The sequence below is a fragment of the Quercus suber genome, unplaced genomic scaffold (genome assembly GCF_002906115.3).
Source record: "Quercus suber isolate HL8 unplaced genomic scaffold, Cork oak 2.0 scaffold_8, whole genome shotgun sequence".
Lineage (NCBI taxonomy): Eukaryota > Viridiplantae > Streptophyta > Magnoliopsida > Fagales > Fagaceae > Quercus > Quercus suber.
Genome location: NW_027069474.1, coordinates 1,915,055 through 1,927,110, shown reverse-complemented (window position 1 = coordinate 1,927,110; position 12,056 = coordinate 1,915,055). Strand labels below are relative to the sequence as shown.

Below are 12,056 nucleotides of genomic sequence, written 5' to 3'. Positions count from 1 at the left end.
AAGTGAAGTTATGGGGCTACAACTAATTTTGTAACCAAATTTTACCTCTCCCATTTTATCAAAATGACTTACATGTACATTTATTATTTTAAAAATTGTAATATTGTTGAAGTATAAATGAATTAATTACTTAATTTTAGTGAAGAGTTTGGTGGTTAACATGCATCAAAAAGTAAAAATATCAATTGCCAGTAAAATACTCGTACAGAAGTTTGATAAGAACAAACCAAACAAGAGACCAAAATTGTAATTAGATGAAAAATAAATAAATGAAATCTAACTGCTTTGGATCAAGCTCACTAGGACACCATTTATCCTAAACAAGATTTAAGGCCCAAGAAAAAGCCCAAAAAGGAGCCAATAATTAAAATGCACATATCATGAGATATAAAATACAACTCTTGAATGCTTTAAAGTAGAAGCATCTTTGAATCCAAGATGCAAGCCAGTTTAGTCAACTTCATGAGAAGTGCATTACTTATAACCAAAAGTTAAAAAGAAAATACAAGCGAAAAAACGTTTCACTGCTGAGATGACCCGGGAGTTGAGGATCCTGACGGTCCAGACCCTGCCAGGGTGGTCACTGGTGGTGCAGATCCTGATGTAGACCCTGGGTGAGTGGCAGATCCTGATGGTGCAGATCCTGGGTGTGTACCAGACCCCGGTGGTGCTGAATGCTGATAAGGCTGGTTCATTGGTGGAGGCTGCGAAGTGGGTATTGCTGAATGATATGGTGGAGGGTATTGCTGATAAGGTGGCATTGGCGGCATATATCCATATGGAGGATAGAACTGCTGATGATATTGCCCATGTGGTGGTGGCATACCTTGATAGGGATAATGATGGCCTTGCTGCTGCTTCTCAGGACCAGATTTGTTCTCACCTGACCCTGTGGGCCCAGTGGAAGCCCCCTCATGTGATGGAATAACGGCACCCATTCTTTGAGGATCCATTGACGGATAAAAAGCTCTCTCCTGCTGAGGTGGAGGTGGAATATTGAAATAATGCATAGGTTGGTTTTGGTCTAGAGTGCCAGGTGGCTGTAATTGGCTCTGCTGCTGGGATATAACTGCCCGAGGCAACATCCCGCTATGAGCCACTGCTGGTTGCTGCCTTGCTTCATCTGAGCCCTCTGACTCTGGTTTTGGTGCTTGAGGTCTACCCCACATCAGCTTCAGCCTCAGACCCTTTATGACCAGTTTGTTGGAGAGCTCTTCTGCAGCCTTCTCTGCACCTTCTCTGGTTGTGTAGGTTACAAAAGCACAAGCTCGTAGGGGCACCATCCTTATGGATTCAATTTCACCATGGGCATAGAAGTTATCCCTCAGGTCCTGCTCTGTGACCCTTTCATTAAGCCCACCAACGTAGAGGGTTCTAATGCTCTCATCCTCAGGAGGTTCCAAAGAAGGCATCTCTCCTGCCTTGTTGAGTAGCTTCATTGCAACCGGATCGTTCACTCTGCATATTTTAGAATTTTATTTATTTATTTGAGTAAGTTAGAATGCATATATTTTAGAATATTAAATCAAAGACAAACATTAAAATCTCTTAAAGTTATGCATCACATGCTCAGGTGCACAGATGCACATATCTGTAAGCATGCAAGTGGAGGCATTTGTGCAACCATGCAAGTGATTTGTTGCAGGTTTTTGGCACTGGGAAGAACAGGGAATAGAGTACAAAGCACGAAGGTTGATTTGAGTCATTGAAAATCAAAACATGCTCAGAGATGTAAAGACTATTACCAAACAAAAACATGGATGACCAAACAGACTTGGCAAAAAACAAACGCGCACACACGAGAAGGGGCAGGGGGAGACTTTTAACATTGCCTTGTAAATACTATTTTAACCCTCTAATTCAATGAAACTAAGCAACTAGTCACCTCTACCAATCCCAATATGAGCTCCCTCTTTAAGTCAAGAATGGCCTTAGGTCTAGTAGTAACACCATCCAGCCCCCTTAGCGGGACATAGCAAAATCAAGTAAGACCAAGCTCTTTCATCCTAACTGACAGAAGGTAGAGTTTTCAGCAAATAAACTCCTAGCCTATGGTAGGAGAGACAAACTGCAAACAATATATGTCATGGATACATGACCATGCCATTATCTAGAACTTCCATGCAAAGAATATTAGAATAATGACAATTGACCAACTAATGCAAGTGTATGAGTTACCCACATGATCCCAAAATGAATGGGCATAATGCTAATCTCCATCACATTTAATAAAAGCTTAGCATTCACACCCATGACATTTTAAAATCAAACCATACAGAGCAAGCAAGCCACAGAGAGAGAGATATCAGCTTAAATATGCCTCATTTTACTCAAAAATGGAGAAATCATCAACCACTGGACATACCCATAATAACGATCTTTGATATTCTGCTGTGACAACTCCCCAGTTATGGGCATCTCATGTCTGTAAGGGCACTCAGCACCTCTTGTGCATTCACCCCTTATGTAGAAACTGCAGACATGCGCTCTATTTCTTTTGTAATAAGGCGTTGTTCTTTGAAGCTTCATAATGGTGTCATTTGCGCGAACCTTTCCATATGACGATTCATAATCTAAACCAGCTCTAGCCTGCATAAAGTAAAGACTTAAATAAGCACAAAAGAATCACAGAATGGAGAAGATGTAACCATTGCCATCTAAGCCAAAAACTAAAAAATGCAAATTAAACAGCAAAACTAAACCATCACTTATGCATCTCTCATGAGAACTAGAATTTCCCAAAGCTCTTGCATTCAATCAAAAACGCAAAGAGGAGAGAGAGTAGTAACCTTACACTTAGTCTTGGGCCTTGTCAAAAGAAACAAAAGGCTAAACCTTAACTTTTTTATAATAAACAATTATTCAACTCCAGAATATTGCAGTCCTACAACAGGTATAATGTTTTTCAAACCTAAATTTTCTTTCAGCAGTTACTTATGATTTCTTGCCAGATTAGTTATATATTAATGATTGCTGAAGAGGGGTTTTTTCACGACTGCCATAGAGGAAATAATGAGCCAGAGGCAAATAAATCAGAATTCAGTGACCAAAGAGCTGTGAGAAGAGTACTGGAAGGAAATTTGCAAAATTAGATAGGAATGGAAGTTTACGGTTATTCTACTCTGGTTAGTCAGACAAAAGAACTAGGTCATGGAGGTAGATAACACACCAAGGCACTAGCTAGACGAACAACACTCAGTAACCACATTGGAAGTGCTATAGCAAGAGAAGGTCAACGAAATCACGGGATCTACTGGACACATGGAAACTGGCTATTAATAGCATCATGGCATAAATTTGAAGATATACTGAGGATATGCATTAAAAAAGCACATGCTATTTTTATCTAACATTTTCTTTCATTGATATTGTGCATGACCCAATCAACCATGTAGAACCAAAAAAGAAAAAAAACTCAAACACCTCCAAAGCAGGAAACATTGGTATCTTTATTGCCCAACTACATAGGAAATAATTTGGAGAAGCTCCATGGAGCTTGACTTGCTCTGAGTGTTAAAGCAATTTTCTCTATATTCATCCATCAACAAATGTAATTGTTCACCATGCAAATGCAAAAACAATTGCAGCATTACAAAGCCAAATAAAATTAGAAATTCATCAGCATATTCTTGTAGGCTTACAGATGCAAATGAAGTTGTAATAGTAATTAAATAAATTAACATTATTTCCAATCACCGACCACTATGCTACTCCATAATTCAGCATTTTTTGGCCATGTAATCTTGGGCAAAAAAAAAAAAAAAACATACCCTACGGTCATGCTCCTCGGCAAAATACTCCCTATTCACATCACTCTTGGGAATGGCATCATTGGAATTGATTGACAGAGCAGTGTCTCGAACCTGTACCGGCAAACCGTATTCAAGATCCAAAAGGCAAACTTGGCAAACATTTTTCAACTTACTGCATGTCTGGCAAATTTCAGTTTTTTTAAATCTGGCATCACGACCAGGCCTCCACCTGAAAACTGTAAACGGCCGTGTACAAATCTTGCATTCCTTATCAAAGTCAGCTTTTGTCTGCATTCAAATACATGGGTACCAATACTTAACAATAGTTGAAATTGACCATTACTAGGAAAAGAAAATTGAAATTTGAAACTGCACTGGCATTAATATGAAAAATACATGTATCACTACCCAAAAAATAAGTAAAGTTTATCATACAGTCATACTGTATTTTTTGCATACCTCTTTCTTGACAATCTGCCCTCCTATATTGCATTTAATTTCTCAAGAAAATAAATGACACAGGAATTAGCGATATAGAGAACATGAATTATCAACCAGTTCTACAATAGACTTACAAAGTGTAATTGAGCAAAGAAACATATAGATGGTAAGATGACAATCTGATCCATGTTTCCACTGGAAGAAATTGCTAAAGCCGCTTAAAATTTTTATAAAAAGACCAAAAAAACTATTAAGAAACCCCTTTAACCCATCACTACTTTTCCAAGGGACCTAATCATGATTGCATTTTTTTTTTTTTTGGGATAAATTACACACACCCGTGGGTCTTGAACCCATAACCTTACCTTCCACTTAACACTTGCAATGGGAGGAAATTCCAATTGAGCTAGAGCTTATTGGCCAAATCCCAATTGGCCGATTGCATTATAAAACAACACTGAATTTAGATTAGGTTGTAATACACTTTCCAGACCAATCTGAAAATGGAGACACACCACTACTATTAGCTACAAACATACATAAAACTTCACATACAAAACACTCTGCAACTATTTCAACTCCAAACAAACCCGTGCTCTCTTCGGGACCCATCATCCGTCAATTTACCACATCAAATTCTACTAGCCTTGACAGCCCCAAAAAAACCATTCTCATTAAGCTACTGTTTCAAATAAAAAAATATATTTGAAATTTCACAACAATTTTATACATAGAAGCCATTGCTAAGCCAAACTAATAACAACAATAACACAACATATGACAAGATAAGCGGGAAGTTGCGCTATTGGGAACAAGGGATTTAGGGTTTCGCAGAAATTGAAATTGTAGTGGCAAAGAAAGAAAAGGTGAAAAGAGATTGAAGAAGAAGCATACCATGCGAACATAGGGATTGTCACCGAGGCAAGACTCGCAGATGATGGGGAAGTCGGAGCGTTCCCAGCCATCGGCCTCCAGATCTCTGAGCATTCTATGCGCCATGTTTGGCTCGGCTCTGTTGTGCCCTAGGATTAAGCTCTATATATAGAGGTCTTCGCCGACTTTGGATTGGGTCACTGTAGCCTCCTCCTCTGGCCTGTGCTATTTCCCAAGTATCAAGGGCGGGCGTCGATGCCAGATGCTTGCTGCAAGAGAATATGGGTTTGGCTTTGTTTGTGTACTCTCGGCTATATGCCTAGTCGCCAATTATTGTTGCTATTTCCTTAACTTTCCATCTTTCATTTTTTTATAATACTTCCAGAATATAAGTGAAACAATTTAATGACCAAGGTAAACAGGGTACTTTTTTTTTTGTTTGAGAAACAGGGTACTAAATAAACCAAACTATTTATATAGTTTTACTCTATACTAGTAAGGGTTGCACATCCTATCAAAAAAAAAAAGTAAGGGTTGCACATGCAAGGGCATGTGCTGCCCCTTGAGTGAGGAAATTTAAGATAGAATTATTCTTTGAAGTACTATCAAATTATGTATTTAAATTTAGAATAATTATTTTACATATGGCTATCTATTTAGTATGATAATTTCTTAGGAGAAAGTATTTGGTATAAAATGATATCATGTTAGCGGTATCAAAATTCAATAAGTGTAAGACATGTCAGCAAAAAATAACTAACCCATTAATAATTGAAAGACATCTGTTAGTGGGTGGTTATTTTTGCACACGTGTTTCTTGTTTATTGAATTTTGATACGGATGACGTGATATTATTTGATACAAAATATTTTTTCATTTCTTATAACCTATTTACTAAAGACAATATTTACTCACTGTTGAGGTACAAATTTTGTGGCCTTGATTTTATTAGCTCACTCACAAAAATACCCACATGAGCCCACACATTATTCTAAACCCACATAAATATTCTCATATATATTACCCAAATATTCTCTATGTCATTGGGCCTTCACAAATACTCCATACACAAGCTCATAAATTGCCTTGGGCCTTCTCACAAATGTTACCTATTGTAAGGACCCAATTTGAATTGAGTGTTGGGTTTTCAGCCCAATAAGCCCAAACAATAAATTTATAGAGTATGGGCTCAAGAACTAGTACTGTTTTTCAGGAAGGGTTCTGCTCATCAAGTAATAAGGGATACTATTGATTCGCTCTATGAGGAAAAACTCTCCTCGGCCCTCTTTCAATTGGTCTGTTCTTCTCTCTCTCTTTTTCCTTTTTCTTTTCTGCTCAGCAGTCCCTTCTCTTTTCTTCGTTTCTACATTATATACTTCGTTTCTTTTTTTGTTTCCTTTGTACACGTGTAGTTCTTATCCTGGGAGCTCCTTTCTGTCCCATCTAGTCCCTACCGGAACTTTCAGCTTAGTGGTCATAAAGCTGCTTAGTTACTATTCAGGTATCACCTCCACATTAATGCGGTCAGAGTGTTCGATGGACAGCATTTAATGAGGAGGTGATAGACTTTAGAAGATATTTTCTACCTTCTCCGACGCCTCTTTAAGCTATATCCAACTTCCAATTCAGCTACAACCTGGCAAAATCTTTCAATCAGTACGAAGGTTACCTTCACCTCGGACTTTGGCGTCCTCGGACGTGTGCTATACCACTGTATATAACACCTGTTTATACCTTTCATATCACCTATTTGACGTGAATAAAACTTCTTTAGGATGTCCTCGGACAACTGCGTGTTCTCGGATCGGGCCTTTGGGCCCTGAGCCCAATTCTGAGGGCTACTATACCTTTTTTAGGTAACAGGCCCCACACCTATTATATCCCACATATTACCTGTGGGGGGAAAATGGTCCAGCCCAACATAATGGCCGAAAGCCCATAGGAGAGCTATTTTGCGACCGAAAAGAAGGAGATGGAAAAGGCAGGGCCCATCTGGAAGTGGGACCCTCAGAAGAAAGAATTATTACAATCCGAAGAGGATATCTCCTGTCCGAAAAGGTTGTAATCCTCTGATGCAAATATTATAAATCAATTGAGTGTGTGAAAGGCCAAAATGACATTCCAAGGGCTCCACCTGATCAAGATAAGCTCTGAGTATGCTGGGAAACTATAAGGATGGAGAAATATCTAAGGGGAAAGCTGCTACCACTATATTTAATACTCTGCAGCAACTTTTCTAGCCGCATTTATGTGGAGAAGACCCTGAACAGTGCATCCTAACCTACCGCCACTCACACAGAGCTAAAAGAAGATACTTGACGTGACATGTACTCAAGCAAACTCGTGGATGAGGAACAAGTGGACGATGGAGATGAGGAGAATGGTGGCTATATAAAGGAAGGAGACTCCTAACGAAAAGAGGGAGAGAAAAGAAGAACAAAAAAAAAGAAAGAGAGAACTTGACTGTAACCCGAAGACCTTTGTTCATCAGATAAACAATAGTATAGCTCTTCAGATTTTCAAGTTTTACGTGTAAATTCATGTTGGCTTATGTTTGAAAGTTGTGATTCATTGTTGTCAATCCAATACTTAACCTAGCTCTTTAACCCATACTCTACAAATTTATTGTTTTGGACTTGGGCCACAAATCCTAACCCTACAATTGGTGCCGTCTGTGGGAAGAGCTTGAGTGTAAAGGGAAGTAGCAGCAGTTGATCATGGCTGAACCAGGGCAACAACCGGCAGAGTCTGGGGCGTCCCAACATATTGATCATTTTCTCAATTTGGAGCGGAGGCAAGACCGTGAAGGCAGTGTGCATACTACACACACTGAACGAACTCAACCTCGTGGCGGAAGTCATGTTTCTCATGCAGAGAAAAACAGGATGCAAATAGAGATTGAAAGGTTAAGAAGGGAGTTGCGTCATGCGAAAAGAAAACGTGCTGCCTCGCACTCTGATGACGACTCGGATGACGGACAAGACATCACCTATGAGCAGAGGTCTCGAACTCGAATCAGCGAATCTTTTTCATATGAGGATGAGCACCCTCGTAAGAAGCAACCTCAAGGGCCACCACCTGGAGGGGTGGGCAATGATGCCATGTGCAAGGCTTTGAATCAAATCTCCAAGTCACCTTTTACGCGCAGGATTGAAGGAGCGAAGCTTCTTCGGCGTTTTAATCAGCCAACCTTTACTATTTACAATGGTAAAACTGACCTTGTGGAACATAAGAGCCATTTTAACCAAAAGATGGCTGTCTACTCCAAAGATGAAACTCTGATGTGCAAGGTATTCCCTTCTAGTCTTGGACTTGTGGCCATGAGGTGGTTTGATAACCTGAAAGCAGACTCCATCAATTCTTATCAAGAGCTTACTCAAGCTTTTGGTTCACGTTTCGTCACATGCCGAAGGGTGGCCAGGCCCTTGTCTTCTCTGCTATCCTTAAGCATGCGTGAGGGCGAGTCACTTAAGGCGTATTCGGATAGATATTGGGAGATGTTTAATGATATGGAGGGCAACTTTGATGCAATGGCCTTAGAGACGTTTAAGCTGGGTCTCCCCACTGATCATGGTTTAAGAACATCCTTGTCCGGCAAGCCTGTCACTAACATGCATCAGCTTATGGACCGTATTGAGAAATACAAAAGGGTTGAAGAAGATCAGCAACAAGGGAAGGGTAAGGATAAAGTTACCCCCCAAGACAAGAAGGACTTCAGGTCGGATCGTTATAACAACAGTAAGCCAAGGAGAGATTTCACTGGGCAGTCAGGCTCAACAAATGCTCAAGCAGTCAATACAGTGTTCAAAGAGCTCGTTCATCAAGTCCTGGAAAAGATCAAGAACGAGTCATTCTTTAGGTAACCGAGTAAAATGGTAGGAAACCTTGAGAGACGCAATCACAATCTCTATTGTCAATACCACCAAGACCATGGGCATGCCACTGAAGACTGCAAAAGTTTATGGGATCATTTGGACCAGCTGGTCCGTGAAGGCAGGTTGAGGCATCTTTTGCACCATTCCAGTGGCTGAGGAAGTCAAGCGAATTTTGAGTCCGAAAAGAGAGATTGTACGAAACCCCCATTAGGTACTATTAACGTCATTTTGTAGTGCCAGGAAGAACAGGGTCTTGTCCGACCAAGGTTATGTCAGTAGCTCGGCTGCCAGTAGGGGATATTGGCCGAGATCCGAGGAGCTCTAGACAGGCTGCCCCGCCCGTTTTAGGCTTCTCGGACGAAGATAAAGCTGGGACCATTCAGCCTCACGACGACGCTTTGGTAGTCACACTAAGGATCGGGGGATATGATGTGAAGAGGGTGATGGTGGACCAGGGCAGCGCGGCGGAGATCATGTATCCTGACCTCTTCAAGGGGCTGAACCTCACGCTTGATGACTTAACTCCATACTGTTTTCCCCTGGTCAGCTTCGAGGGAAGGATGGTTACTCCGAAAGGACAGATACGGCTGCCTGTACAGACTGGCTCAGAAGTAGTTGAGGTGGACTTCATTGTGGTAGATGTCTATTCCCCTTATACGNTAATAATTGAAAGACATCTGTTAGTGGGTGGTTATTTTTGCACACGTGTTTCTTGTTTATTGAATTTTGATACGGATGACGTGATATTATTTGATACAAAATATTTTTTCATTTCTTATAACCTATTTACTAAAGACAATATTTACTCACTGTTGAGGTACAAATTTTGTGGCCTTGATTTTATTAGCTCACTCACAAAAATACCCACATGAGCCCACACATTATTCTAAACCCACATAAATATTCTCATATATATTACCCAAATATTCTCTATGTCATTGGGCCTTCACAAATACTCCATACACAAGCTCATAAATTGCCTTGGGCCTTCTCACAAATGTTACCTATTGTAAGGACCCAATTTGAATTGAGTGTTGGGTTTTCAGCCCAATAAGCCCAAACAATAAATTTATAGAGTATGGGCTCAAGAACTAGTACTGTTTTTCAGGAAGGGTTCTGCTCATCAAGTAATAAGGGATACTATTGATTCGCTCTATGAGGAAAAACTCTCCTCGGCCCTCTTTCAATTGGTCTGTTCTTCTCTCTCTCTTTTTCCTTTTTCTTTTCTGCTCAGCAGTCCCTTCTCTTTTCTTCGTTTCTACATTATATACTTCGTTTCTTTTTTTGTTTCCTTTGTACACGTGTAGTTCTTATCCTGGGAGCTCCTTTCTGTCCCATCTAGTCCCTACCGGAACTTTCAGCTTAGTGGTCATAAAGCTGCTTAGTTACTATTCAGGTATCACCTCCACATTAATGCGGTCAGAGTGTTCGATGGACAGCATTTAATGAGGAGGTGATAGACTTTAGAAGATATTTTCTACCTTCTCCGACGCCTCTTTAAGCTATATCCAACTTCCAATTCAGCTACAACCTGGCAAAATCTTTCAATCAGTACGAAGGTTACCTTCACCTCGGACTTTGGCGTCCTCGGACGTGTGCTATACCACTGTATATAACACCTGTTTATACCTTTCATATCACCTATTTGACGTGAATAAAACTTCTTTAGGATGTCCTCGGACAACTGCGTGTTCTCGGATCGGGCCTTTGGGCCCTGAGCCCAATTCTGAGGGCTACTATACCTTTTTTAGGTAACAGGCCCCACACCTATTATATCCCACATATTACCTGTGGGGGGAAAATGGTCCAGCCCAACATAATGGCCGAAAGCCCATAGGAGAGCTATTTTGCGACCGAAAAGAAGGAGATGGAAAAGGCAGGGCCCATCTGGAAGTGGGACCCTCAGAAGAAAGAATTATTACAATCCGAAGAGGATATCTCCTGTCCGAAAAGGTTGTAATCCTCTGATGCAAATATTATAAATCAATTGAGTGTGTGAAAGGCCAAAATGACATTCCAAGGGCTCCACCTGATCAAGATAAGCTCTGAGTATGCTGGGAAACTATAAGGATGGAGAAATATCTAAGGGGAAAGCTGCTACCACTATATTTAATACTCTGCAGCAACTTTTCTAGCCGCATTTATGTGGAGAAGACCCTGAACAGTGCATCCTAACCTACCGCCACTCACACAGAGCTAAAAGAAGATACTTGACGTGACATGTACTCAAGCAAACTCGTGGATGAGGAACAAGTGGACGATGGAGATGAGGAGAATGGTGGCTATATAAAGGAAGGAGACTCCTAACGAAAAGAGGGAGAGAAAAGAAGAACAAAAAAAAAGAAAGAGAGAACTTGACTGTAACCCGAAGACCTTTGTTCATCAGATAAACAATAGTATAGCTCTTCAGATTTTCAAGTTTTACGTGTAAATTCATGTTGGCTTATGTTTGAAAGTTGTGATTCATTGTTGTCAATCCAATACTTAACCTAGCTCTTTAACCCATACTCTACAAATTTATTGTTTTGGACTTGGGCCACAAATCCTAACCCTACAATTGGTGCCGTCTGTGGGAAGAGCTTGAGTGTAAAGGGAAGTAGCAGCAGTTGATCATGGCTGAACCAGGGCAACAACCGGCAGAGTCTGGGGCGTCCCAACATATTGATCATTTTCTCAATTTGGAGCGGAGGCAAGACCGTGAAGGCAGTGTGCATACTACACACACTGAACGAACTCAACCTCGTGGCGGAAGTCATGTTTCTCATGCAGAGAAAAACAGGATGCAAATAGAGATTGAAAGGTTAAGAAGGGAGTTGCGTCATGCGAAAAGAAAACGTGCTGCCTCGCACTCTGATGACGACTCGGATGACGGACAAGACATCACCTATGAGCAGAGGTCTCGAACTCGAATCAGCGAATCTTTTTCATATGAGGATGAGCACCCTCGTAAGAAGCAACCTCAAGGGCCACCACCTGGAGGGGTGGGCAATGATGCCATGTGCAAGGCTTTGAATCAAATCTCCAAGTCACCTTTTACGCGCAGGATTGAAGGAGCGAAGCTTCTTCGGCGTTTTAATCAGCCAACCTTTACTATTTACAATGGTAAAACTGACCT

General features: G+C 40.7%; 1 protein-coding gene across 1 annotated transcript; it reads right to left on the bottom strand.

The window, feature by feature from the left end:
* Positions 1 to 342: 342 nt before the first annotated feature.
* Positions 343 to 5,440, bottom strand: LOC112009719 (zinc finger CCCH domain-containing protein 49). Its single transcript, XM_024042041.2, has 4 exons — positions 5,088 to 5,440; positions 3,771 to 4,040; positions 2,366 to 2,589; positions 343 to 1,458 (listed from the first exon to the last, which is right to left on the bottom strand). Exons 1-4 carry the CDS (start codon positions 5,190 to 5,192, stop codon positions 522 to 524), a joined length of 1,536 nt encoding a protein of 511 aa, XP_023897809.1. The 5' UTR covers positions 5,193 to 5,440; the 3' UTR covers positions 343 to 521.
* Positions 5,441 to 12,056: the final 6,616 nt, after the last annotated feature.

Bases quoted from the DNA above. Each gene is read 5' to 3' on its own strand.
- LOC112009719 (XM_024042041.2), bottom strand. From the start codon at position 5,192: ATGGCGCATAGAATGCTCAGAGATCTGGAGGCCGATGGCTGGGAACGC. The intron at 4,041-5,087 runs GTATGCTTCTTC...ATTTGAATGCAG, and splicing joins ACAATCCCTATGTTCGCATG to ACAAAAGCTGACTTTGATAA. The intron at 2,590-3,770 runs GTATGTTTTTTT...TACTTTATGCAG, and splicing joins CCGAGGAGCATGACCGTAGG to GCTAGAGCTGGTTTAGATTA.